At 49.7% G+C, this 26718-nt stretch overlaps 10 protein-coding genes and 1 non-coding gene across 16 annotated transcripts; 6 read left to right on the top strand and 5 right to left on the bottom strand.

Moving 5' to 3' along the window:
* Positions 1-125: 125 nt before the first annotated feature.
* On the top strand, positions 126-2755 carry FOIG_13080 (uncharacterized protein). 2 transcript variants are annotated; one of them, XM_031214124.1, is made up of 3 exons: positions 126-481; positions 534-745; positions 808-2755. In XM_031214124.1, the coding sequence occupies exons 1-3, from the start codon at positions 410-412 to the stop codon at positions 1871-1873; spliced, it is 1350 nt and encodes a 449-aa protein (XP_031056272.1). In that variant the 5' UTR covers positions 126-409; the 3' UTR covers positions 1874-2755. The 2 variants fall into 2 exon arrangements, with proteins under 2 accessions (XP_031056272.1, XP_031056273.1); XM_031214125.1 differs by having other exon boundaries at positions 534-2755.
* FOIG_13081 lies at positions 2216-2303 on the bottom strand. Its single transcript has one exon. It is a non-coding gene; the product is annotated as a tRNA-Arg (tRNA).
* Positions 2756-3114: 359 nt separating the features above from the next.
* FOIG_13082 (uncharacterized protein) lies at positions 3115-3730 on the top strand. Its single transcript, XM_031214126.1, has one exon. It carries the CDS (start codon positions 3139-3141, stop codon positions 3574-3576), a length of 438 nt encoding a protein of 145 aa, XP_031056274.1. The 5' UTR covers positions 3115-3138; the 3' UTR covers positions 3577-3730.
* A 1625-nt stretch (positions 3731-5355) lies between these two features.
* FOIG_13083 (elongation factor 1-alpha) lies at positions 5356-10609 on the top strand. 2 transcript variants are annotated; one of them, XM_031214128.1, is made up of 5 exons: positions 5356-5620; positions 5756-5872; positions 5974-6036; positions 6267-6405; positions 6461-10609. In XM_031214128.1, exons 2-5 carry the CDS (start codon positions 5801-5803, stop codon positions 7567-7569), a joined length of 1383 nt encoding a protein of 460 aa, XP_031056276.1. In that variant the 5' UTR covers positions 5356-5620; positions 5756-5800; the 3' UTR covers positions 7570-10609. The 2 variants fall into 2 exon arrangements, with proteins under 2 accessions (XP_031056276.1, XP_031056275.1); XM_031214127.1 differs by having other exon boundaries at positions 5356-5872.
* Positions 6484-12326, bottom strand: FOIG_13084 (uncharacterized protein). The gene is made up of 3 exons (XM_031214129.1): positions 11019-12326; positions 10663-10964; positions 6484-10607 (listed from the first exon to the last, which is right to left on the bottom strand). The coding sequence occupies exons 1-3, from the start codon at positions 12235-12237 to the stop codon at positions 8319-8321; spliced, it is 3810 nt and encodes a 1269-aa protein (XP_031056277.1). The 5' UTR covers positions 12238-12326; the 3' UTR covers positions 6484-8318.
* A 243-nt stretch (positions 12327-12569) lies between these two features.
* On the top strand, positions 12570-13740 carry FOIG_13085 (uncharacterized protein; the record flags this gene model as incomplete). Its single annotated transcript, XM_031214130.1, has 4 exons — positions 12570-12596; positions 12659-12878; positions 12928-13059; positions 13108-13740. The coding sequence occupies 4 exons, from the start codon at positions 12570-12572 to the stop codon at positions 13653-13655; spliced, it is 927 nt and encodes a 308-aa protein (XP_031056278.1). The 3' UTR covers positions 13656-13740.
* Positions 13468-14289, bottom strand: FOIG_13086 (uncharacterized protein). The gene is made up of 3 exons (XM_031214131.1): positions 14246-14289; positions 13986-14192; positions 13468-13933 (listed from the first exon to the last, which is right to left on the bottom strand). Exons 1-3 carry the CDS (start codon positions 14246-14248, stop codon positions 13889-13891), a joined length of 255 nt encoding a protein of 84 aa, XP_031056279.1. The 5' UTR covers positions 14249-14289; the 3' UTR covers positions 13468-13888.
* Positions 14290-14814: 525 nt separating this feature from the next.
* FOIG_13087 (uncharacterized protein) lies at positions 14815-16596 on the top strand. The gene is made up of 2 exons (XM_031214132.1): positions 14815-16036; positions 16084-16596. Exons 1-2 carry the CDS (start codon positions 15044-15046, stop codon positions 16393-16395), a joined length of 1305 nt encoding a protein of 434 aa, XP_031056280.1. The 5' UTR covers positions 14815-15043; the 3' UTR covers positions 16396-16596.
* A 77-nt stretch (positions 16597-16673) lies between these two features.
* FOIG_13088 (uncharacterized protein) lies at positions 16674-19688 on the top strand. Of its 4 annotated transcripts, XM_031214134.1 has the most exons (6): positions 16674-16966; positions 17020-17088; positions 17139-17681; positions 17731-17919; positions 17971-18245; positions 18291-19688. In XM_031214134.1, the coding sequence occupies exons 1-6, from the start codon at positions 16842-16844 to the stop codon at positions 18947-18949; spliced, it is 1860 nt and encodes a 619-aa protein (XP_031056282.1). In that variant the 5' UTR covers positions 16674-16841; the 3' UTR covers positions 18950-19688. The 4 variants fall into 4 exon arrangements, with proteins under 4 accessions (XP_031056282.1, XP_031056283.1, XP_031056281.1 ...); XM_031214135.1 differs by having other exon boundaries at positions 16674-17088; XM_031214133.1 differs by having other exon boundaries at positions 17731-18245; positions 18291-19301.
* Positions 19689-21580: 1892 nt separating this feature from the next.
* On the bottom strand, positions 21581-23221 carry FOIG_13089 (uncharacterized protein; the record flags this gene model as incomplete). The annotated part of the gene is made up of 1 exon (XM_031214137.1): positions 21581-23221. The coding sequence occupies one exon, from the start codon at positions 23219-23221 to the stop codon at positions 21581-21583; it is 1641 nt and encodes a 546-aa protein (XP_031056285.1).
* A 1852-nt stretch (positions 23222-25073) lies between these two features.
* Positions 25074-25292, bottom strand: FOIG_13090 (uncharacterized protein; the record flags this gene model as incomplete). Its single annotated transcript, XM_031214138.1, has 2 exons — positions 25074-25176; positions 25246-25292. The coding sequence occupies 2 exons, from the start codon at positions 25290-25292 to the stop codon at positions 25074-25076; spliced, it is 150 nt and encodes a 49-aa protein (XP_031056286.1).
* Positions 25293-26718: the final 1426 nt, after the last annotated feature.

Raw genomic sequence — 26718 nt, forward strand, 5'->3', positions numbered from 1 at the left:
GTCGATGGCTCAAGGATTAGCAACCATCGAGAAATCCAATGTGGAGTTCCTCCGTCAAGAGGTTGCAGCAAAGACCCCCTAAATTACAGGGGATATCCGCACGCCACAGACCTGAGACCATCCACATCCACTCTTCTAATGGTAGTGACGCAGCTATTTCTATTGGGCCTGGTCGAAGCAAGCAGCCACCAAACCACCACGTTGCTATTCCGAGATCAGATGCCGTCAGACCAGCAAGTGTCCACTGTCTCCTGAGCTTCTCTCTTCGGTCTTTTATTAGTTCTTTTCCCTTTTCTTCTCTTTTTATACATAATTGCTATTTCGTTTCCTTGTACATCCGTTCCATACCTCCCTCTGTCTGTCTCTGTTTATTACTTCAAATCTATCTGTCCTCATTTAGCACCCGCCAATGTCTACTTTCGATCCCGCAGCGAGGAAGCGAGTCCTCCGGGTCATTGCTGTCTCGCTACTCCTCGATCTGGTATGTAACAAGAACAGTTCAGTATGGTTTCCTCGCTAATTCAAGTTCCTAGATTTCCTTCACATTCATCCTTCCCTTGTTCCCCAAGCTTCTCGAATTTTACCGCGACCGCGAAGTCCAGGAGCCAATCGGCCACGACGGACCTCAAACTCTCCTCCAGACCGTCCTCTCAGGCCTCCACCGATACAAGGCTTCTTTCTCCCGCCCGATCGAGTCGCGACATGACATTGTGCTGCTGGGCGGAGCTTTAGGCTCTCTGTTCTCGTGCGTAACCGTCAAGCAAGCCAGTAAACGTTAAGGCGCAAGCTGACAATCTTACTCTATAGACTTCTGCAAGCCATTGCATCACCTCTAATCGGCGCCCTCTCCGATCGATATGGCCGTCGCAAAGCGCTCTTGGCTTCCATGTGTGGCAACATTCTATCCGTCCTGCTCTGGGTTGCCGCCGTCGATTTCCGAACATTCATCGCTAGTCGTGTTGTTGGTGGGTTATCAGAAGGCAATGTCCAGCTCGCTACAGCAATGGCGAGTGATATCTCGGATGAGTCGTCTCGCGGTGCAACTATGGCTCTGATCGGCGCGTGCTTCTCAATCGCTTTCACCTTTGGTCCTGGACTTGGCGCGTGGCTCAGCACATTCTCGACATTTACGGCGAACCCGTTTGCAGCGGCTGCGGGTTTCAGTCTTGCGCTGATTGTTGTGGAGACAGTGTATCTATACTTCAGCTTGCCTGAGACGTTGCCATCGCTACGTGGTGCTCAGGCGAAGGACGGTCGGAAGAAGAAAGCTATACCCAAGGCTATTGAGAGGACCAACTCTCACTTTCTCTTGAATGCCATTCACTTCGTCTTTCTGCTTTTCTTTTCTGGCATGGAGAGTTCTTTGTCCTTTATGACGTACGAGCTCTTCTCGTTCACTTCCGGCAAGAATGGAAGATTACTTGGCTATGTTGGTCTTGTAGCATCTATTCTCCAGGGCGGTGTCACACGACGACTCCCACCTCTGATGTCTGTTCGAATCGGCACACTAGCTTGCCTTGCGTCCTTCGTTCTTCTGGGACAGGTCAACACAATCGGTGGTCTGTATATCGCTGCTACATGCCTGGCCGTTACATCCGCTACCGTCGTTACGGGTCTGAATGCACTTTCCAGCTTCGAAGCTCACGAGGATGAGCGCGGCAACAAGCTCGGCATGCTACGAAGTTGGGGCCAGCTTGGTCGAGGCCTCGGCCCTATACTGTTCACAAGTGTGTACTGGTGGGCTGGCCGTGAGGTAGCATATGGTATGGGCGCAACAGGTATCGCTGTTGTCGCTGCGGCGGTGTTTGGAGGGTTGAAGACGCCAAAGGGTATGAACACTCAGGGTAAGAAGGTTGAGGGCAAGGTCCGGTAAGGGCTGTGTGTAGACAATGGATAATTCATGCAGATGTGTATATTACGTGGATATTGGTCAAGCTGGACTTGACTGAGGTAGATAGCAGCATTCATAGATAATTGTAGCATACATCGTACGTTTGATATTTTACGCCTTGTTTCGACTTTACTTTCTCCTCGAGACTTCTACGGTGGTTGTGGTGTTGAGCAGACTTGAAGACTGAATGCACAGCACACTGCCTCGTGATTCGAGTCTCCCGAGACAGGATGAGCAAAAGGGTGTTCGAACCGCTTTGCGTGCAGATTAAATCAGCCAGACTTGTGCAGCAAGAAGTAGAACCCCCAAAAATGCAAAAAATACCACCCGCACCCGGATTTGCACCAGGATCCTTGGCTATCGCCTATACTGTTATAGGAGTCCAACGAGTTAACTATTACTCTATACGGGCTTTCGTTTGCTTTAACCGTTCGACCACGAAGTCTTTGGTATTGCTTGTTGGGATAGGTACTGTTGTGACGGGCTATATACTGTTGAAAAAAAGGGGCGGTTATAGGCAGTGACGGGATGCTGCAGTTTCACAGACGGGAGCGTGCAGGGCGCTGCGCGGTAATTGGATAGAATTCGGGTGTGGAGGGCGGTGGTGATCGAGTCATCGGCGCTGTTACTGTTATTTCTCAGCTGGTGATTGAGTGATTGAGTGGTCGCATTGTATGGTCGCAGTGTCGTTGTTTCGTGGTGTTGAGAAGGCTCAAAACTGGATTCGCATCAACTCTTGAGATTTGGATAGAAAGCAACTGATTTCGAGATCTGTATAATCAATTGAACAACCAATATCTTCTGGTTAAGTAATTCGGTTTGAACCGTACTGTCCGGGATAATTTGTACGAGCTTACAATACCCAACTCATGCATGCATGTGTGACACAAGCCGGGGGATGTTGTCTTTATATGGACTTTGGAATGGCTCCGCTTGGCCGCCGGGATAGGTCAAGCTCAACAGGGAGGCGATAGCGGCACTCGACTTTCACAATTATTACCATTGGTCATAAAGATGCACAGGCTTTCATAACAATATCTTGGTACCAGTAAAGCTTGGCTTGTATCAGGTGGTGTATCATGGTTAATTTCGTACAAGTTACCTTGTGTTGTGAGTCTCGATGCTACCCTAAACATGACATCGAGATCATCAAAGTTCTTGACACCTCAGGTTCTCACCACCATTACATATCAATAGTAGCGGTCTACAAAAGCGAAGAGGGCTTAAAAATTTCTCATCGATGAATCATGAGATGTTCTCATATGGTGCGTCCTCCACTTGAGTCTCACGATATCTTCCGTAAAGTGAAGGAGAATTTCGAGACGACAGGCCTACGGCGGAGCCGATGCATGCAGCGAGGGCATATCCACTGTGAACAAACCCCCTCAGATAGAGTTCTCCATAATGGCAATGTGACAACAAAAACCATATCAAGATGGAGACGATGGACAATAACCGCCGTGAATATGCGCCAAAACATAGCCCAGAAATTCTTGACATGTGTCGCAACAATCCATCAACAAGGGAGCACGGCCTCCACGGGTTCAACGAGATATCTAATGGACAAGAAAGATCCCACATCACTCAAAGGTTCTTCTTCCATTAAGCTTACAGTGATACATTCCTGCCGTCAGAGTCATCGGGGTAGCAGTTGGATGATAGTTTCAGCTGTGTCATACGGATAAAGTGTAGCGGTGCTAACTTTTGTGTTTGACAATCTGGCAATTCCTCAATGGCTCGAGATATCGGAGTGGCACTTGAAGCTGCATGAAATCGCAAGGCCCCTAGGGGAGGCAAGAAAACTCAAGACCTGTGTCCTAAGTGACGAAAAGACTTAGGTAAATTTAGTATATCTCAAGAGGCCTTTAGACCAGCTGATTTTGGCATCCTGATTCAACGTCAGAAGTTTTATTAACCCCCAGGGTCCTCATCTGGACCTCCACCAAGAGCACGACCATCCCGCGACAGATCAAGGTGAGCTGCAGCTGCGCTTCGTGTGGGCTCCACAGTGGCTGGACATGATTTTTTTGCCCCTCCTTGTGGTTTCTTTTCTGCTCTGGCGCGCTTGTTCGGTGGTTAGAGGCTATTGATCCCAGCAACCACTGCTTGGACCAGACTCTGATGGAGGGGTTGTTGACAAGGAGGGGGAGGGGCACAACACGAGTAAACAACAGCTGGGCAACACACAGGCGCAAGACCAAGACGAGGAAATGCAACAATGAGCGGAGATTATGGTCAATGCGATTGACCATACGAATGTTCTGGACATTAGTAGAAGGGATCAAATACATGATCTACCTGATGTTATGATGCCTAACTGAACTGTTGATATTCGCTTCTACCTATCTGTACTGTATTACCCCTCCAGCTTGAAAATTTTTGATGAGACAATCAACTTCCTGTTTGACCACCTCACACATCCCAGCCAAGGCTAGATCTTCCGTGCACTGGTCGCGCAGCGGTGGTGGCAACCCACAGGCGCTAAAAGATTCAGTGGAGCATGACGTTGATTCGTGCAGGGAGTTTGAGCCAGAAACAGACCGCGCCATAGAGGAGGGGCAATCTTGAAGCTTCCCCTCCCTTGGTGGTCGAACGCGGAAGAAAATGAAGAGCCAACAAGGAGAGCCACTCGGGCAGGATACTCTTATCGGTGTGATAATATGAGCGAGAGAATTCAGGAAGAAGATCTTAAGATTACTCAAGTGACTCACGCCGTGGTTGCGTTGGGCTGACGGACGTAAATTGAGGGGCAAAAAAAAATCCTCAGATGCTGCGTTGGGCAGAACAGTCCCAGAGCCATGCTCGTCTCTGTAGCAGGCCGACCACAAGCAGGCCCCAGACAATTTTAGGACGCGCCCGCGCATCCACCACACGAAAGGGTAACCCACCGAGCCTCGACCGCCAGCATGATCGAATTTTTCTTCAGGCCGTAGTGAGAAATTTTCCTTTGGGCGGCGATGCGCACAAGAAAGGAATCGCAAAAATTGCGCCCCGCATGTACCCGCCTAACAGTTCGCTTGTACCTCCACGCAGAACCAGCGCTTTTGCGATTGCTCTGGTGGAAGACAGATATTGAAAGAGGTTGAGATAGGTTATTGAGCTGCTGATAGAGCAGCTAGAGGCGCTATGGTGATGTTTCTATTTCTAAATGCGGTGCCTAGGTAGTACACTAGAGCACAGCAGCTTTACTGAGATTCCTCTCGGGTGCCGGGGCTTGTTCGTTCGTTGAGAATGGATGTGTGTTGCGCTGAACCTGCCAGTTTGCTCCCCCAGATATCAGCTTCAAGAGCGGCCAGCAACACCGCAAAGACTCGTCCAAATGCGCAGCAGACTGTGCAGTGTGATCTCGTGATGGCCACCGTAGATACTTGATCATGGTCATTTGATATTAACGACAAACCTCTGGTATCTCGCCCTCGTCGAGCTTCTTCTGCCCCTCCTCGTACCATTGCTGAAGTCTGACCAGGTCTTTACTCACTCGCCGTCATTATGCTTTAGAGCTTAATGATTGGCTCACACAGACCCACCTGCCTTTTGAAAAAACCTCTGAGCTGTTAGGGCTTCCGAAGCTGGTTGCCCCGCGGCGCCGCTCCTGCCTTTCACCCCACCCCACCCCTCCTTCCTCTGGCTCGCCTTTTAAATCTCCTCCTCCCACCACTTCCCTTGGAATTTTTCTTCTCTTCCCTCCTCGTCTCGCATACCCGGTTCAAGCATCCGATCTGCGATTTTGTATGTGCAACCCTTCAAGGCCTTGATCAAGAACATCGACAAGATCTATTGCTTCATTGCAGGTTTCTTTGGAGATATTCTTGATAATCGCCTGCTTTCCTCACGTTGCCTCTTCGGCCGCTGACCTCTTCACAGCACGTACATCAAAAACCTTATCACAAACCATTCACAACCGTCAAAATGGGTAAGGAGGACAAGACTCACCTTAACGTCGTCGTCATCGGCCACGTCGACTCTGGCAAGTCGACCACTGTGAGTACTCTCCTCGACAATGAGCTTATCTGCCATCGTCAATCCCGACCAAGACCTGGCGGGGTACTTCTCAAAGGCAACATACTGACATCGTTTCACAGACCGGTCACTTGATCTACCAGTGCGGTGGTATCGACAAGCGAACCATCGAGAAGTTCGAGAAGGTTAGTCACTTTCCCTTCGATCGCGCGTCCTTTGCCCATCGACTTCCCCTACGACTCGAAACGTGCCCGCTACCCCGCTCGAGACCAAAAATTTTGCAATATGACCGTAATTTTTTTGGTGGGGCATTTACCCCGCCACTTGAGCGACGGGGCGCGTTTGCCCTCTTACCATTACAACCTCAATGAGTGCGTCGTCACGTGTCAAGCAGTCACTAATCATTCAACAATAGGAAGCCGCTGAGCTCGGTAAGGGTTCCTTCAAGTACGCCTGGGTTCTTGACAAGCTCAAGGCCGAGCGTGAGCGTGGTATCACCATCGATATTGCTCTCTGGAAGTTCGAGACTCCTCGCTACTATGTCACCGTCATTGGTATGTTGTCGCTCATGCTTCATTCTACTTCTCTTCGTACTAATATATCACTCAGACGCTCCCGGTCACCGTGATTTCATCAAGAACATGATCACTGGTACTTCCCAGGCCGATTGCGCCATTCTCATCATTGCCGCCGGTACTGGTGAGTTCGAGGCTGGTATTTCCAAGGATGGTCAGACCCGTGAGCACGCTCTTCTTGCCTACACCCTTGGTGTCAAGAACCTCATTGTCGCCATCAACAAGATGGACACCACCAAGTGGTCTGAGGCCCGTTACCAGGAGATCATCAAGGAGACCTCCTCTTTCATCAAGAAGGTCGGCTACAACCCCAAGGCTGTCGCTTTCGTCCCCATCTCCGGTTTCAACGGTGACAACATGCTTACCCCCTCCACCAACTGCCCCTGGTACAAGGGTTGGGAGCGTGAGATCAAGTCCGGCAAGCTCAGTGGCAAGACCCTCCTCGAGGCCATTGACTCCATCGAGCCCCCCAAGCGTCCCGTTGACAAGCCCCTCCGTCTTCCCCTCCAGGATGTCTACAAGATCGGTGGTATTGGAACGGTTCCCGTCGGCCGTATCGAGACTGGTGTCATCAAGCCCGGTATGGTCGTTACCTTCGCTCCTTCCAACGTCACCACTGAAGTCAAGTCCGTCGAGATGCACCACGAGCAGCTCACTGAGGGCCAGCCCGGTGACAACGTTGGTTTCAACGTGAAGAACGTCTCCGTCAAGGACATCCGACGTGGTAACGTCGCTGGTGACTCCAAGAACGACCCCCCTATGGGTGCCGCTTCTTTCACCGCCCAGGTCATCGTCCTCAACCACCCCGGTCAGGTCGGTGCTGGTTACGCTCCCGTCCTCGATTGCCACACTGCCCACATTGCCTGCAAGTTCGCCGAGATCCAGGAGAAGATCGACCGCCGAACCGGTAAGGCCACTGAGGCCGCCCCCAAGTTCATCAAGTCTGGTGACTCCGCCATCGTCAAGATGGTTCCCTCCAAGCCCATGTGTGTTGAGGCTTTCACTGACTACCCTCCTCTGGGTCGTTTCGCCGTCCGTGACATGCGACAGACTGTCGCCGTCGGTGTCATCAAGGCCGTCGAGAAGTCCAGCGGTGCTGCCGGCAAGGTCACCAAGTCCGCTGCCAAGGCCGCCAAGAAATAAGCAACTTATTTCTGAAATGACAACCTTCAGTGGGATCTTACGACCTCGATCTCACGCCCAAGGGCTGATGTACTCGCTTCTACGACGAAATGATCATGTTGGCATGAGCACTCGGCTTTTGTCTGGGGGCACATAATGAGAGGCAAAGAAAAAAGGCCAGGATCTCGGTTGTGTGCAAATCAAAAAAAGAATAGAGAGTCTAGAAGTGATTCGTGCAAAAGTTTCTTGTTCCTACCTATGATGCTTGTGATGTGATGTGTGACTGCTGCAAATGAAGCTTCTCGTGATGTAATTTCTGCTCAATTGATTGACTTGGATTACCTGTAAGTTGAAGCAGATCCTTAGAGCGTCAGTAGTTCGTTCAGGCGGATGGTTCAGTGTGTGTGGCGATCACAGTGATGCAGTGTGCACTGTACCGTGATTTATTGTTGATGTTGTATTTTTGGTGTGTAATGATACATAATGCCCCTTTCCTCTATATATTCGTCTAATAATGATGTTACATATGATATACATGCTATTTTAGTATACAATAGTATCTTTTCCTTTTTCTTCTGCGTATCCAAAGCTGCCTCTCGCAATCTTTACGATTTCCTCATGTATAACGTTGCAAGTCACGACCAGCATGGCGCTGTAGAGAAACAGAGGCGCAAGAGAGTGACACACAAGCCTCATGAATGATCGTCCTTGTTCGTACTCCTGACATCGTTTCGGTCGTAGCATGTTCAAACACTTCATTTGAGAGCGGTTCAAAGCCTTTTGCGTTTCGAGTTACTCGATGTCGGTTGTTTTCTCTTTGAAGTAGACGTTTTCTTTTTCTGAGCGGGCTGCCTTTTAGCAGGCTTCTCGTTTGGAAGGGTGTCGAAGAACCCAATGACACTATTTTGGTCCTTCCCTCTGTTCTCTGAAGTCGCTCGTCTGGCGAACTGAGCAGCAAATGCATCTGCATCTGACATTGTGGCGGGTTTCTGTAGCTCTGGGAGGGTATATTTGCTTGGCTTGTCCTTGGCTTTCCTGGTAGTTGCTAATTTCTTTGGCGTTGCTTTGGGCTTGGGTACTGGCTCCTTGGTTGCGAAGTACTCACTCTGGACCTTTTTGCGAGTCTTCTCTTTTTTAGTTGCAACATCTTCCTTTTGAGGTTTTGGGGGTGTGGCCTTGTCTTCTAGCAATTCTGATAAATCTGGCAAGTTGTTGTTAGGTTTCGGGGGCGTGGCTTCTGGAAATTCTGGCAAATCTGGCAATTTGTCGATCGGAGAAGTATCCTTAGGAACGCTCGTCCTTGACTTCTTGTGGTGGTAGGCAGCATCGATGCCGTAGAGCTTCTTGTTGTCTTCACTCACAAAGGCCTTAGGGCTGGCGTACTCGTCGAGGAAACTCATGAGATTATCTGTCGCTTTCCTTTTGGCGATAGGATCGGGATATTTCTCATCAGACACTTTCTCGTCAAATTTGGTCTCGTCAAGCTGTTGCTCGTCAGGCTTGGGTGTATTGTCGGGGTTGAGCTCAAAAGTCTGGCCCTCCGCCGCAAACAATGCCTCTATGTCGTCAAAGATCTCAACTGGAGCTCCTGTCTTTGGCTTTGGGCCAGACGTGCGTTCATTCACACAACCACGGATTTCAAGCTTGCCACCGTTCGCCTTCGTGGCTGACTCACGCTCACCGACACGACCACGCGAATCAAACCTATCATTGCCCATCTCGATGGCTGACTTATGTTGATTCAAGCGGCCACGCGGATCAGGCTTGTCACTGTCTCCGCTCGTAGCTGGTCTGTATCGATTGACGCGACCGCGCGAATCAAACTTTTCGTTGTCGACAATAACGTCCTCAGGGAGATCCTCTTCAAACAGATTGTAACTGAAATCTTCTAGCTGGTGGCTCTTGATGGATTTGTAGCCTTCAGACCAGGAGAAGCATTTTCCAGTGGCCATGTCCTCGACCAGCTGTAAAAAGCCTACACGTCTCTCATCCTTGAAAGCAACTGGGTTCTCGCCTGGTAAACCAGCCTGGAGTGTAATCTCCTGGCGTTGGCCGCCGTGCTGTCCAGCCTCGATGCTAGAGTAGCGCAGTGTGTGGCCATTCCAAGGCATTTCCACGGTCTGATGGATCTCAGTTCCACGGAAGTCGTAAAGAACGTCTCTTTTCTCGGTGTTCATTCTGCCGCTGCCACTTCCTCGCAACCATGATCCTGGAACCCTGAGCATGGCCTGGCTCGGTGTTCGAAGTTGACCTTCACGAAGGTTGAGTTGCGATTTCTCAAAGAAACTCTTCATGCCTGGGTGAGTTATTGGGAGAGTATGGGAGCGCTTGTGCTCAAGGCGGACATCTACAGCCTCTGTAGGAAGCAGCACGTCGCTGTTGTGCCAGGGCACATAAATGTGGGCGGTTACGTCGTCGGGGATCTTGAAGTTGTCGAGATCAGCCTGAGGGTGGACGGGGATGGTAATATAGACAGCAGGATCTGCAGGGAGTTTCTTCTTAGGATCCGTTACTGGACTCTTTGAAGAATCGAAATGAGGCGAAAGGTGCATAACAATGGAAGTAGTCTCCTTTAGGGGCAAGTCGTTGTCGGGTTTGAGGGCGGAGAAAGCAGCGGGATGAGGTGTAAGGGGGGCTAGGATGCGGCGTTTGCGGTAGAGTTCCTTCATCGAAGTGCTAGCGCGTTGGTGTAGGATATGGCCAAACGTTGCTGTAGTAGCGTCTACATTTCCAGTGCGAGGACATTTCTCTTCGGGAATCGCTGATTCGGAGGACAGCCCTAGCGGTGGAGTGTTTTGAGTGTTCTTGCTGATGGGTGCTACAATTCTCAGCCACTTCTGGAGCTTGTCTCTCCACGACATAGCCCGAGCCTGGCGTTGTACAGGGACGGGCTGGCCAGTGACTAGGTCTTGGTCGTCCGATCGCGGAAGACACTGGAGGACACCGTGGTCCGCGCCCGGGACGACACGGCCAACGATTAAGCGGAATACTGTGTCTGCAAGGTCTTCTGTCTCGGTTGGAGGCTCGTCAGGCTGGGGCATCCAGGAGACGCGCAACTTCTAGAAACCAGTTAGTATGATATTGTACGTTTCATGGACAAATGGAATTTCGTACCTCCTGGGAGCCATGCCTTACAGGCGTGATTGAAGTCTTGGTTAGCCGGCCGAGCTCCTTGCGCTCTGTCGGCGTCAGGGCTACTGATCGAGTCTTCGGGAGAAGAGGGGCAACGTCGATAACCCGGCTCTTCATCCTCTGCACGGCCTGGTCGATGTGAGCGAGGATACCGTAAGTAGTCGACTTCTTCGCTGTAATATTGAGGCGGCATTTTGGGGTATGCAGTGTTAACTTCTCGTCTTCGCCGACTACGAAATCTCTTCTGAGCTCCCAGAGTAGACGACCTATGTTGTTGGGGCCATCTATGACCGTCAGTCAGCAAATATACCACCAGGCTCAGGTTTTTGGGAACAAACATGTGAGAAAGGGGAAGATGTCAGGATCCATCCAAATAAACGCTTTTCCAAGATCGTCCGCATGTTCCTGAACCTCGATCTTCCATTTATCCAACACGATCTTCTGAGCAAGAGTGGCCTTATCATTGCCACGCAGTCGAACCGAGTTCATTGATGTCCATGGTACAATCTGTTCTATCCACTCGTATTTTACCATGTCATGATCCCTGGGTTGTGGCTTGCGAACACTGTGATACTCCCGTAGCTGAGTGACTGTGAAACCGTCGCAAAGAGTGTTGACGAGCTTGTCGATATCAGTTAGACGCAAAATACGACTCACGGGGCAAAGTTCGTCGATATTCTTGAATATCTCTTCAGATTCAGGCTCTGTCATTTCGGAAGGAGTCAAATTTTCCCAGTCAAGATCTGTGTTTTCTATAGGTTTCGCTTCCATCACGGTGGGGGCTGGCCGCTCGATGCGTGTCCTATTCGGATTGTTGATGATAATGGCATCAGCTGGCATTCCCAGAGTAGAGACTCCAAGCGATTCATCGTGCATAAGACGATCGTAGAGGCGTCTCTTTGGCAAAGGCATGAGCTCGTCCCCAACATCTTGGGCTTCTAGTTCAGGTAGTGCAGATACCTCGATCCCTGGCTTCTGCGATTCTCCCAAAAGGTCGTCCAGCGCATACTGTTCGGAGCTAGGTGAATGTCTTGACGACGATCTGGGGAAGTCGGGCAGGTCAGGTAAAACATATCTTGACAATCGCGGTTGTGATGGGGATTCGTCCAGTGCACCGTCCAGTATTGCTTGTGCATCGTCAATTGGCTTCTCCGGGAATGTCTCATCGCCAGGAGATGCCTTTGCGTCGAACTCAGATTTGGAGATCGGGTCCTCGTCTAAGTGAGGTTCCTCGGAGCTACTAGTTGGCTCAGAGTCGACGTCGGTGGAGGAGGGAAGATTCGGAGCCGGTGTCGCGTCTTCTGACCCTGTAGGTGAAACCTTTGGCTCTTCGTCCAATTTCTCTTCTTTCGGCTTTATTTTCGAAGCGTCCGTATCTGTTATAAAAGGCTCAACCTTATTCTCCCCTGCATTTCCAAGTTCGGATGTATATAATCGTCGTGCCAGGCCGTCATGGACTGGACTTGGTCGGAAGCCCAGTCCAGTGCTGCGTTGTGTTATTAAGCCAAACCTGCATGCCAGGCGAATACGCGGCACTCGCACCGCTCTAGAAATCATTGAGAAGTAAAGAATGATTAGGGAAGCCCCATGAGGGAGCAGAATGCGACAATGCGACCAAAATTGCCCAAAACTAAGGTAGAGACCAGTGACCCTAGAAATTTTATCCGATAAGCGATAACCCGATAAGCGATAAGCTCCCACCTGTCTGATAAGGCTCAACGCGTCTAAGTTGGGAAGACCGCGTATAGCCTTTCGTCAGTATAAGCCGGCCCCTCCATCTTTTTCATTCATACAAGTTGCCAATATTTGCATCATTGGAACTTTGGTTGCATCATATGAGTATCTGTGTGAGATTTGATATTGAGTAACAACAATTGTTCGCTATTACTATGCCTACACAAAGGCGCCGCCGTCCCGTGAGTACAATTCGTCAGTGATTCACTGACAGGACGAAGCTCTAACCTACTATACGCTTCAGGCCCAAGACGAGGAATCAGAGGAAGATGTTCGTCCCCGTCAACGAAATAGGGTCGACTCTGAGGACGAGAACGAACAAGAACCAAGCGATGCCGAAATGGATGGAGACCAACACCATACCCAAAGTGCCGACGATCAGCTGGTGAAGAAGCTGGTGCGGTACGTTATTTCCTGCGAATATTCGAGAACCGCGATCCGCCGAGACGGTATTAAAGAGCGAGGTAACAATGGCAACCGTGGGATAACAGGACAAAGCTAATTCAGGAATAGTCCTCGGCACCCAAGGCCGATCATTCAGGCGCATCTTCGATTCGGCGCAAACACAGCTCAGACGGGTCTGGGGCATGGAATTGAGGGAGTTGCCTGTTAGAGAGAAGATGTCACTCCAGGAAAAGCGTCAAGGTACAGCTATCGTCCATCGTTCTTGATTCAGCTACTAATAACACATAGCTATGAAGGCTAATGCCCAGCCCAAGCTCGGTTCTGGTGCCTACATCCTTACGTCGATATTACCAGAAGCGTATCGCCATGCAACAATCCTCGCCCCATCCAAGACACCAAGTGCGGACGACGAAGCTACATACGCAGGATTCTATACAATGGTCATTTCGGTGATTTCCCTGAGCGGCGGAGAATTGAGCGAACAGAAGTTGAAGCGTTATCTCCAGCGGCTCAACGCCGACCAGAATGTATCAATGGACAAGACAGAAATAATCCTGAAGAGGATGGAGAAACAAGGCTACGTCATCAAGAGAGTTGAAAGACCACCTTTGGGCCAAGACGGCGACCCAACTACGACGTGGCATGTCGGTCCTCGTGGAAAAGAAGAAGTCGGCGTTGACGGTGTGATGGGCATGACGCGGGAGGTTTATGGCGACAGCTGGAATGACGATAACGAGAAGAAGCTTCGTGCGAGTCTGAACATCAGGGATGCGCCTCAACAGGACGGCGAAGAAGACGACGAAGCTGTGGGCGAAGGCAGTCGAATGCAGGGATAAGACAAAAGAGATGAGGACTAATGTCGACATTATGATACCCCAATACAGACCAAACAATTAATTTTAAAGATTGAGACTGTTCGCGATCTTGTATGGTGAAATATCGTATTGTAGGTCTAAAGTCTTCCCTACCATAGTGGCATTAATCCTTGACGCCTTTCCAAACTCCCGAGCGAAACGAAGCCATGTTGAATCTCTTAGCTCTGCCTGCGATATCGTATTGTCCGTCCGCTCTAATCCTCGCGTGGCGGAGGAGGACCACAAGGCTGTACCATTTTCTGCGCCCAACAGGTTAGCTATTGGCCTTTGACAAGGAGCAGCTTGACATACCCTGATCATCTGCGCGCGAATCTTGGTAATGGGTTCATTCTCAGCAAGCGCGATATAAGAGAGAAGAGGCCTATGGCCGGCGATGGAAGAGTATGTGTCGCGCTGAATGTTGGTGCGCCATTCCCAGCTTGTCGTGTCTGGGTGACCAGTGCCGACGTATTTCGCTTGGAGGCGCTCGAGTTCTTGCTGGGTGCGGAGTTTGTCGGCCTTACTCTATGTCAGCATGCTATTTTCGTAATTTGGGATTGGAAGAGACGTACCATGTTGCTTGATATTAGAGATGGTTGTTTGTTAGCGGACGAACGAATGCGCCGAGATCGCGAAACGATGAAAGTTGATGCGACTGATAAGATAGGGCGCCTCGGTATGTGCATAACGCCAGGACATGTACAGCAATGCCTTTTGAGTTGATAGAAATTCATGCAAATGAAATAATTATACGAGAGAGATTACTGCGTCATCTTTTAATCTTTTTCTATATACAAGAAGTGGTTACATTACTGTCATTATGGGCATTGTTGATCTGATTGATATGTCAGGCACTCATTTCCATGTAAGTCGAGGTGCTGAGAGTTTTCAGGTGGCCAAGCTGGTGCTGTTCAAGACTTGCTTCCCAGGCCAGGAACATAGTGACTCAACATGTTCTTTTATCCTACATAACATCTTGACTGTATTGCTAGTAGGATAAAGAGAGAATTTGTCAATGGTCTGTAGCGATTGAGGATGAAACAGCTACCTTACCCAGCTGATGTACACCGCCTAAACATCGGCAGTTTGGGATTTACCTACAGATCTCCAGTTGATGACCCCTGCTTCTCATTTCATCAACAACAATAATAGGCGACGTTAACACGACTTATAAATCACAAAGAGACCACGCATTAACTACGAGCTGCTAATTCATTGACATAACCAGTACCGTTTCTCATCTTGTATATAAATTTCAGCGACCTCAACTTTACTGACCTTTTGGCAAACCCCCGAATTAATCATTCTTGCAAGTTTACTACTTAGAGATCAAGAACGGATTCAACCTAGTCACGTCAGGATTGGGAGAGATGGGTTCGACGGGCAAGGTTGCTCTGCCAGAGCACTGGACAGAGTTGAGCGCGGCCAGAGTGCACAGGCAACAATGTGCCGACGAAGTGGAGGCTATCAAGAAGACGTGTTTATCAGAATGCGAAAAAGCAAACGTGGTGGAATGCGAAAAGTGTTTCCCCAAAGTCCTCGACAGGATGCGTGCTCGATATTGCGATGCTGAAGGCAGAGAGTGGTTCTCAGAGCGAAGAGCATTTCTGAATGAACTGGACGTCATGTTTACCGATGTCAAAGATCACAAGAAGATCGACCTCAAGTCAATCGAAGACAGTATTGCATCGGAAAAAGAGGCATGGTACCGCTGGGTGCTACGCATGTACCCGCAGTTCCTCTCAGTAGGAGACGGCGGGGCAGATCAAGACGAACTGCGAGCAATGCTAGACGACCCGGTTAAGCGCTGGGAAGAGCTCACTGAGAGGATATGGGAGGGTGTTGGCAAGCCAGCAAACTGGGAAGCCGATGTGGACTCCCTTACCGATCAGATTACAGTCGCCAAAAACGACGCAGCATCATTGAAACAGATCTATATCAACTTCTTCTTCAAAGATTCGCAAACGGGAGAAGTGGTGGAAAGTGCGCAGCAATACCTGGAAGCATATGCGGCCAGCGACACCATGTCCATTGAGCAAGTCATCGACCGGATCTCACAAGATCGCAAAGCGAGCCTTATGACGGAACCGCAACGTGAGCATCACAGAAATCGACTGGATGAGCTGCGCCGAGCAAAGATGGCGTTTGAGCAGAACAGGCTGCAGAATAAGACTCGAGCCCAAGCAAGCCAAACGCCCGCTGTTTCCCAGGACTTATACAACCTACCACCCTGTGCGGTTTGTGCAGCTACAGTGGACCCTAAGGATGTTCTCTCATGCTCGGTGTGCCAAGCACTTGCTCACATGGGGGGCAAGAGGGAATTAACAGTGTGGTGCTCGGATGAATGCTTCGAAAAGGGTGCTGTGAGTGTTGCCAGCTTCTTCAGACTGACTGGATCTAACCTGAGCAGGGCGACCACAATGAATTGGAGCACGACTGCGAGAGCGGAGATAGATGTGTGCAGTATGAGGACGAAGACATCGAAATGCAAGACTGGACTAGTAACGCAGTGGCGTGCAAGGAATGCATTGATCAAAAGAGAGACACTATATACTGCTCGATCGGATGTGCAGCATCCAACCTCTCAAGGCATAGACACGAAAAACATGGACTCAAGACGGCTGCGTATGATATTAAGAAGCTGGCAGTGCCGCTATGGGAGATCGTGGAAAAGACTCTGAAGGAGGCAAACCCGGGGCTGAAGTATACAGTGGTTGAATGAGGTATATATGTATATGTGTTAGTAGTGTCTTGACAACCGGTGTAATATTATTATTTGGGCGTCAGTATAGATTCTGATCAGGCGTGTCAGAGAGAGGGTTTGGGCAAGACATTAATTGAAGAAGCAGTATTTTCCTATATATTCTGGGCACCATCTATTCCTCTTTGTTCTATTTTTCTGGAACATCGCTCGAAACTCGATACTCTCACTGGCTGTATAGTATATATGTGTGCTTACATGTCAGCTGTCTTGTGTGGGTCATAAGATCCGAGAGCTGTCGGCGATTGAGCATGATTCGGTTCCTCATTACACCGGCGCAAGTCACGACTCTCGCTTTCACGTTGTCGCTCGAGGGTTTCTTCCTTTCACTGTTCAATCATTGGTCTTGTACTTTTGTCAATTGTTCAATTCAACACTAAACCGCTGCCAATTGACATCTCGCACAAATGGCGAGCGAGTCACCGACAGCTGAGGCTTGTCCAGTTCGCAAGAGGGTCTCAACAGCCTGTGAAGCCTGCCGCGCTACAAAGATAAAATGCCAGCCGAGTGAACAGCCTGGGGTCTGTCGCAAGTAAGACCTCTCAATCGAAGATTCGTTTACATGGCATCGTCTGACGTGGAAAGGTGTCTGGAGTCCAAGAAAGAATGTATATCGCGAACAGGCCCGCGAACGCGCAGAAGAAGGACAAAATAGTAGGAAATATTCTGTCGCATTGGGAAAACAGGCTGATAACTTGATACAGCGCGATAGAAACTCATCAACCACCGCCTCCGCCACCACCAGCGCCATCAAAGACTTTCACCATTGACTTTGAAGTTCCAACACAATTGGACGTCGATGAGAACTTTGACAACCTTCGGGACTCACATGCGCAGTTCATAGACTCAATATTCCCTTCAGATCCAGATGCGGATCTCAGTAGCTTCGAAGACTCGCCCGTCACGGGGTTTCCTACGCCGTCCTCGTCTCACACGCATTCGATACAGTCTTTCCATGCGAAGCCCCAATTCAACCTTGACTCTGCAGAGTCGCTGTTAGTTTCGTTTCGGGGGATGTTGGTTCATTATCCTGTCATTGTGTTGAGGCCTGATGAGACGGTGGCCAGCCTTGCTGCGACCAGGCCGTTTGTCTTGCTGGCGATATTGGCTGCAGCTTCTGGATCGCGCACTTTGCAGGGACATACGCTTTACGACGATGAATTTCGAAAAGTATTGGGCCTCAAGTTTGTAGCAAGCGGCGAGAGAAGCATGGAATTGCTACAAGGCATTCTCATCTATTGCGCTTGGTCAGTAGATTAGCCCCGAACAAGTTTGGCATGTTGTTAACATTCACAGGTACCCATTTCATCTGAGGCCAAAGAACAGACAGGCCTTCCAATACTACCGTATGGCTGGTGATCTGTTAAGTGACCTCGATCTCGACCAAGAAATGCCTAACCTTGTCAACACAATACCGGGCGATATGAGCAGTATGCAGCTCGACAGACTACGGGCGTATCTAGCATACCACTACGCCGTGTCCAAGTACGTCCTCCTCGAGATACACCAATACCAACTTACTCACAGTTTGGACAGCTTCCTCTGCACTTGGAAGAAGATGGATCTGCTCATGCCCCAGTGGACGCCCTGGACCGCAACGTGCTGCGAACTACTTCACCGCCACGCCGAGGTTGATGGTGATGTTTCACTGAGCTACCTTGTTCGACTTGCAAACATGACGACCACGGCGAACAACTCGATAAGAGATAATGATCCACAGGTGAACCAGCAGGTTCAACTTATGCTGCTGGGACTCGAGATGCAGCACAGGGAGATGAAAGAGACCATGGTACCACATCTCTCTCGTTCAGGTAAGCCATCTTTATTGCAGTGCTAACCTTTCTAACGTTATACAGCACCTGTGAAACTCGCACATCTCTTCTTCGACGTCTTTTTGCAAGGTGGTGCCATCTTCTGCCTCACACGCGCCAACACAAGAAAGCCTCATTTCATCCACCCATCATCAGCCCGTCTCACACGCTGCGTGAATAACACCCGCGCCCTGTTCGACTACCTCCTCAATCTCGACAGCTTCAAGTACTTCACAAGCATCGATTGGACAAAGTTCATCCTCTCCGTGATCCTCGCTGTTCGACTCTCTTTCCCCATATCTGAGGTCCCAGACTGGGATCATGCTTGGGCACGCTCACAGTTACGGTTTGACGAATTCCTCGAGTTCATGTGTGACGGGCCGGAGGATCTCACACCGTCTAGTAAACGTGTCGACGTACTCTCCGCAAGCCGTGTGATACTGCGTGTTGTGAAATCAAAGTACGACAGACGCATTGCTATGCTCACAGCACCGAGTCTGACTTCAAGGGGCGTGGGACACCAAGGATGCCCCATGTTTGATAAAGATATGCAGCCATACATATCGGCGTGGGACACAGACTTTGACATGAATTCTGCAATGCTCACACCGGGTCTGAATACGGATGGGCAGCAAACTATGTACCATGATCTATGGGCGACTATGACCATGAGTTGGGCAAATGATGGCTCAGTGGACTCGTAGAGCTAGCGGAGTTTTTGCCCTATGTATTATCTACAGCCAATGGATGTGACATCTCAACTATCCCCAAACAGTTGGCGTTGTCAACATCAAACTGGAACACTACCACTCTGGTAAACATGTGACAGATGCCTCATTCACGCAGTAAGCAATCTCATAGCTACGGTTTCAGTCTCATTCCAGGTGATTTACATACTCGATCACTGGGTTCATCGACTAGTAGTACTCTACTGCAACTCCATTTCCACTGCCACCACCGTCGTCCCAAGTTTATCATGCCTGCATGAGCATCCCCCTCACATATACCTACACAAACACCAGAAACAGATTATCTGATCAACCTCTCAACTTACACCCTACCCACCGGATCATCTCCGCCTCCTCTCCCGTCCAATAACCTCAGACCACACAATCTCCGTGCCTCTGCAGGCGTCTCAACACAGAAATCACACATTTCCACCCCCTGTCCTCGCCCACACACCCCCTTGCTACCGGTTATTCCCACATGACAACCTCCCTTGTCGCACAGCATCTCTTCCCCTTCGCAATTTCCGCGCCCGTCCCGTCCGCCCCTCGAGGGCTCGGCCCGCGAACCTGGGTAAGCTATATTGTTGTGTAGTATAGTGTAACCCATCTATAGGCTGTAAACAGAGACAGATGCATATTGGTGAGCACCATCCTCTGGGGCCTTCCATCACCAGTTCCCGATGGTGCGTAACACGAGCACGAGCATCTACACAGGCATAAGCGCCTCGGTCTGTGTACGAAGCGCCGACTGCAGCGAATGCAGCAACACACGAAGCGCATACTCAGATACACGACCTACTTTAACTTGCATCTGTCAAGCCACACAATGCTACCCTACCCTGTCAGCATTTGTATGCGTGGAAGCCTCAGAGCCATTGGTTAATAACCGGACTCATCGAGATGGATATGCTTCACCGGTAATGCTGGTTGATACTCATATGATCAAATCTCTAGGACTTGAGCGTATACAAGTTGCATTTCTTGATCATGGACGAGGATATCGTCGGCTTCACTTTCAATACACCACGTTCTTTGGGGTAGTGGTTGCAACGTCAAGCTGACTGGGCATGTAATGACATTGAAACTGCAATTCAAGCGCTGACAAACCAATAATCCTGTGATGATGAGGCCAGTGGCATGCGAATGCCCCTCAATATTCGTCAATACTTCGTAATGTGGACGGGAAGTTAAGTAATGGACTGATTTAGATTGGCAAAGAACGAAGGAACAGACATTACATGCACGTGGAGACACGAAAGCTAAAAACAAATAAACAGCTGAAACTTGTACTCTATCACTAATAACCGCCTACCGACCGAAGGTAGGAATCTGTAGCCGTGTCGTTGCGACTCAACAACATTTACCAGAAGAAAGCCTATAATCCACCATGCTATGCTTCGTCCGCCTTGATGAAGATGTAAAAGGCTGTGCTTGCAAATGCATGCCCCAACTCGCGTAAAAGCCCGAATTCTGATGCACGAAAAGAAAAGAAAAAGAGAAAGAAATAGAAAGGAAACGCCCTATTCCTGCGCCTGACGCGGTGCATATATGGATATATCGCGTTAAGCCCAGTCCCTTCCCAATGTTCCATTGATGCTGTCCTCCCTTCCAAATGCGATATTTCAAAGAGCTCTGATCCAACAGCAACAGATGAGCTTAAGTATGCCTTATGCCGTTGCCAAGTCTGACCAAGATAACCATGAAGAAGGACTTCAAACGCCAGTTTCCGCGGTGATGGATCAGATAAACGAACTCCTCAATGCCGATGCGGTCTGCTGGAAATGCCCAGTGGTGATATCTTGGTATGCGTGTGTCGAGTCCTTGATCTCGTGTAGCCGTCCGATCCCATGCTCCAATCCTTCTGAATGCAAACGCGGGACGACCGCTTCAGTTTCTTCCATGCTCCAGGGAATCCTGATCCATCCTTACCTTATCCCAAATAAACTCCCAGCATTGATATGAACCAAATGAATCTCAATAACCCGCGCTTCCCTGAACCCCGTTCTTTCATGCAAAAACACTCTCCTTTGTGACTGGCCACATCTCAACTCCTGATCTTCATTCTTCTTCACTTCCCTTGGTGAATTTCGCCATGCTCTACCCTCTTTGTTTTGCTGCTTTTCTCTTCTGCTTTTGGGTTTGTACCGTTAAGTTATGGATTGCGCCTCAGTTGCAGTTGCCAATTGTATTGAGAGAAATCAGGGGTGCGGTCAAGTCGAAGAGGTTCGTAGCTAGAGTTTGTGGCTTGAACTCGAATTACGAGATCCAGGCAAACAGTGCGCCTAGGTACACCAGATCAAGACTGATGATACTTGGTGTCTGTCGGCTCTGAATTATATCCACACCCAGCCGAACCATCCACAAGACGGCTGTAAGTTGAAGAAGCACTCCCAACTGCGAGGAATCAAAACGCCGTATATAAACGATGAAAATGAATGGGTGTTCGTAAAAAATGGGGAATCATTGACGAAATAGGAAGAAACAAAACAAAACATAAAAAAGCAATGCATAAATTAAGCACGAAAGTCTCCAAGCCAACAACAGGTAGAGTCACACATAAAACCCAACGATGTGGACTGTGATCGTTAACCATGGAGAGTATTTTGTTTAATTTCCCAGCATGTGAGTTGGACTGAAGCTTGATGATTGAGCATGGGCACTGTGAGGCGATGGCGTAGCATGGTTGTTGAACACAGGAACAGGCCAGGCTTGATGTGTGAAACCACCAAAAGTGCCAGCGGGGCTGGAGTTCATCGGAGCCCCTCCATGGAAGGGGCCTCGGCCGTTTCCGAGCATTGGCTGGGGAAGACCAGGAGGTGGTCCAGGAGCTGGGCGGTTAGCTGACCCGAAAGCATTCATAGAAGCAGCAAGGTTGCCGTTCATTTGACCCAGTGCACCTGGGTTTGCGTGAGCAGGATTCTGACCAGCTCGCACACCAAGGGGGTTCTTCGAGAAGCTGAGTCGAATTCCACCCTTATTGCTGTTGGACAAAAGTTTCCCATAGAGTTCCGTCAGTGCCTTGGAAGCGAATGGGATGTCTTCGAATTCGACAAAGCACATAGGCCCATTTCCTTTCGTGCGAAAACAAAGACGTTTGTAGCCCCGCTGCTTGGAGAAGAGAGTCTTGAGTTCCTCTTCCGCCGTGTCCATGGGAAGATTACCAACATACAGAGTGTTGCAAGGGGGGTTCTGATCAGCCGTATTGGCGTGTGGATAGTTCATACGTCCGAATGGTGATTGGTTTGGAGCCTGGTACCCAAAAGGACCCTTGCCCGACGGAGACATAGGGCCAGACTGTGCTGACATTCCGCTTCCGTATTGAGGTAGAGATGAAGGAGCAGAAGGAGGCATATTGGTGTTGAGTGAAAGAGCAGCCATCCCGTTGATAGGAACACTAGGAACTGTGGCCCTGCGCGGTGCATTGCCGTAGGAAAGTGCGTCTTCAACGAGGTTGAGGGTGTCATAATTATCGTCAAAAGAATCATTGGCGATAAGGCTCTTGCCTGTCACCCTGCCAGGCTCGGTCAGGTGATTGCCGATGGGAGATTGTGAGGAGAAAATCTTCTGCAAGTTGTCCTCACTCTGAGGAAGGTCGTGCCCAGGGTAAACATTGGTTGTTTGAGGGGAGATGCTCTCCAGTGATTGAAAGACCCCGCTGTGAACAGGTTCTGTAGGCTGTTGATGCGCGACAGGGGGCTCGTCGCCGAGAATTTCGACTCTCAAAAGCGCACTATTGGAAGTGTTCGCGCACCCATCCAGCAGCTTTTTGGCATCCTCAGCGCCTGCCCTTGTTCGGAATTTGAGCAATGCTGTAAGATAGCGCTGGTCTGCAGATTCCACAGGAAGGAGTTCGACATCAACAAGATCTTGCGACCAAACCAGCATGAACCGCACCGACTCCCTGGAGGTTTCTAGCGGCAGATTTCGAATCAAGACATGAACCGGGGAAGATGAAAAGCCTATCGGTGCCGGGGTGTATCTGTGGATATCGCGCGATATCTGGGGATGAGGATATGGTGGTGCCATAGATCGAAGGCCAGGAGTGAGAAAACTAGGTGTAGCCATGGCCGAGAGTGTTGCAGCAGATACAGCTGTACTTGTGGTATTGGATAGGGCTGCCGTCGCAGCAGAGGGTTTGACTGAAGTAGCGGATGGAGGCGGCAAAGGACTTGCGCGATAGGAAAGATTGGCTGTTGGAGATGCTATCCTTGCTGGATCGGATGATGGTGCGCTTCGATCAATGTTCATTGCCCACTGTGCAGTTGCATAAGCTGGGACAAGACCTAATTCGTCGGGGAAATACGATTTGGGGTTAAGCGATTGCGACTATCGAAGAGATCTGGGAGTTCAAGCTTGTCGTAATCGCGTTTGTCGTGGGTATTGGTGCAGTCGCGGGCGCAATCACAAAGTTGTTGATGTGTGTGTCGTCAAATTTTGAGAGATGAGTGACAACCTAGTAGGGGTGAATGGTTTGAGGCGGATCGTAGTCTGGCGCAATCTGCCTTTACGTGGTGGTTGAGGATCGAGGTAAACAGTTGCGCGTTGATGACTGGCACCGATGATTGACTCAATGATATCAGTATGCAATTGGGTCTGAAGGTCGCTATAATCAAGACAAGTATGATGTGCGCTCTGTAAGTGCGATGTCGCGTTAGCAAGATGATGGGTAGAATGCGCTGAGAAAATGACGTGAAAAGGAGTGCGACAGACAGGACAGACTGTCGCAGTGAGCAGAGCAAGCAGGTGTGGTGCAAGTTGCAATGAATGTTGCGAGGATTGGGGAGGGGGGCCGTTGTGGTTAATGTAGGGGGCGCCAGAAACTCTCCATACCCCCGCCGCAGGACACGGCTACCTTAGGTAGGGGAGAAACGGTAGCGGCAGCGGTAGTGTCTGTAGCGAGAAGATGGTGGGAAGGATTGGCAATGCTTGGTATCCCTACAGCAGGTAGGTGGATTTGGGGCCTGCGTGGGAGGTATGGGTGTCCCGAAGACCAGACTGGTATGTGACTGAGATACGCTGGGGTGAGGGAACACGGGATTGTACCTTGGTGCCTGAATCAAGCGAAGGAGTTTTAAACACCTTGTGTAAGAGGAGCCAAGGGAATGGAGACCAACCCAGAGAGTGCGACTCGGTGGGTAGCAGCAGAGTGACGGGACAGGCGGACCAGGTAACACTCAAGAGTGGTACGGATACTGATGCCAGTAGTTACTTGTCCTGGGCTACCAAAGATTGAAGAAAACGACAACCCTGCGAAATCCTGCATGTGTGTGCGCATGTGTGTATGTGTGTAGATGGAGGGATGATGTTGGGAATGAAGGGGAGAAACGGGAAATGAAGTGGATAGTTTGGAAGCAGAACACGGGAGATGGACGGAGAGGGGGGAGCAAGACCGTGTGATATTGTCAACCACCTTACCTTAGTAAAGTCACTCACTTATTTTAAGAGAGATACAGATGTGTAGGCAGAGTAGGTAGTGGAGATAGGTGAGAACTTGGAGGGTAACAACGGCAGCGAGAATCGCAAAGTGCGGCGCGGGCGCAAGTAGTCTGTAGGTAAGCTGGTAGGGTAAGGTAGGGTAAGGTAAGGTATACTCGGTAGCTGGAGGTGAGAATCTGTCGCACGTCCCGGTAATTCCTCAGCTAGGTCAAGGTACAGTAAGTGAGTAAGGTCCGTTTCCTTCTGACGCTCGGTCCAAGCACTGTTGATCGATTTGGTTTCTTGCTTGGGCTGGGCTGGGCTGGGCTGCTTCGGCTGCTTCCAAGTCTTTGGTTCAATGGAGTAAATTGGATCCGGTCCTTGTCCTTGTTGTGCCTGGGCGCTGGACGCTTTGCTTGTGTTTGGTGGACACGGCCTTCGCTAGCGAGTATCGTGTCCGGGGATCAGGTCCGGGGATCAAGGGGCTCAGAGAAGCTTGGACTAAAGTGGAATGGTTGGAAAATAGAGTGGTTTTCTGCTTGGTTTCGAAGATGCTATTGTTGATCCAAACACCTGAGAAAATGCTGATGAGTAGAGAGTTGTTAAAGAAGCCCCAAGGTAAAATACGGCAGATGGTGCAGGTCGCCTTGATATTCAAGGATCCGAAATGCGTCTCTTGCAGATCCTACAGTGTTGCGCTGGACTCGGTGTTGTATGTGCAGTCAGTATGCAGTTGGCCGACGCAGTCCAGTCGAAGCTGTTTCAGCCGCGATTGAGACTCGATGTGCCTGAGATGGTTCGAATGTCAGATTAGCCACTTGAGGTCCAAGCGGTCATCTGTATCATTACGTACGTACGCAATAAGTTGCTTCCAGGTAATTCCCAGGCAAACCAGTCCGTCCATACTCAATGAAGAGGGGTAGAAATGCACTTGGAGAGGTCAAGGAGGGTCTCGGATTTTTAATAGACGGGGTCAAGGAGAGCGAAAGTTTATTTATTGATGAAGCAACCTTGGACCTTGCCTTACACGACCAAACCTCCCCCAACACGGCCTACCATATATTCGGCAGTACATAAGGTATGATACACCGACAACTTTCTTCTGTCCAACTCGAGTTAAAAACTCACTTGGCTTTAAATTCTAACCGCAGACCTCACCCAGACTGGGTGCAAATACGTTGACGCAAAGCTTGTATGTGTGCATCAGGAGGAAGGTGAGAAGAGACTCTGAGAGAGTGGGCAATGATTTGTTGTCCCAGGAGTGTGAGCGACCGTGAGTGACTGAGTGGGGTGTGTACACAATTTTTTGGCGTCAATCGTGTATTTGTCCCTAGGCTATCGTACCAATCGGAGCACGATCGCATGGCGTGGTGCAAAGTCAAAACAAAAGAAAGTCTGTCTACCTGAAGTTTAGCGTAATCCGGCGCCATCTGGCGAATGAATGACTTCTTCTGAGGTTGAAAGTGGTGGACGCTAAAGATGGAGTTTGACGCTAATTTTTCACAACCAGCATCAAAGAAGAAAATGCCGACCAGACAAGACAGACATGGAGGGGGAGGGAGGGGGGAAATGCGCCAAACCGAAGACGAGCTCAGACAAGTAAAATATACATCTGCGAGGGGCAGGTGATGTAATGTCATGTTGGGATCATCCAGAGGTCAACAAACAAAGCAAATTCAAACATTGATCCATCCTCTGAGAGCCAGGCAGGCAGGTCGCACATGGTCCTAGTGGCTAAACGTAACAACATTATGGGCCGGTATCTGTCATTTCACGCCGCGTCGCTACCGTTCGATTGCATCCAAGGCTGGCAATTATCCAATGGAGATGGCTGATTCATTGGGGTTTGTAGATTTGATGGTTGCTAAGCCTGCAAGTCAAGCGCCCTTGAATGGAGAGATCTAAGATCAAACAAGGTCATCAAGATCGAGTCTGTCATAGAACCCATCTGGGCAATCCCTTCCTGCCCAAACAAGCGAGCAACAACTGCAGGCAGTACTTTCCATCTCGTCTTATTTCCCCGGCGGCTCTTACCAATCTCACATACATTTACAAGCAACAGAACAAAGAACAGAGAGCGGGGAAGGATCTTGCTTGGCCATCCACATCTCGCTCATGCAAAATTAATTACTGTACCAGGCTGCAGTTTCCTCACCCTCCCCTCGGCAACTAAATCGCCGAATGAAGTCTCGACAAGCGGGAACTTGGAAGGTGAGCTTCCTACTGAATTGGTCGATTTACGATCATGATGATGATAGAGTTGGTAGGTAGCACCTATGTAGTGTACGTCACGTACATCATAACATTATCATTTGCATCATTTAACTCTT

The sequence above is a fragment of the Fusarium odoratissimum genome, assembly GCF_000260195.1.
Source record: "Fusarium odoratissimum NRRL 54006 unplaced genomic scaffold supercont1.30, whole genome shotgun sequence".
NCBI classification, from domain to species: domain Eukaryota; kingdom Fungi; phylum Ascomycota; class Sordariomycetes; order Hypocreales; family Nectriaceae; genus Fusarium; species Fusarium odoratissimum.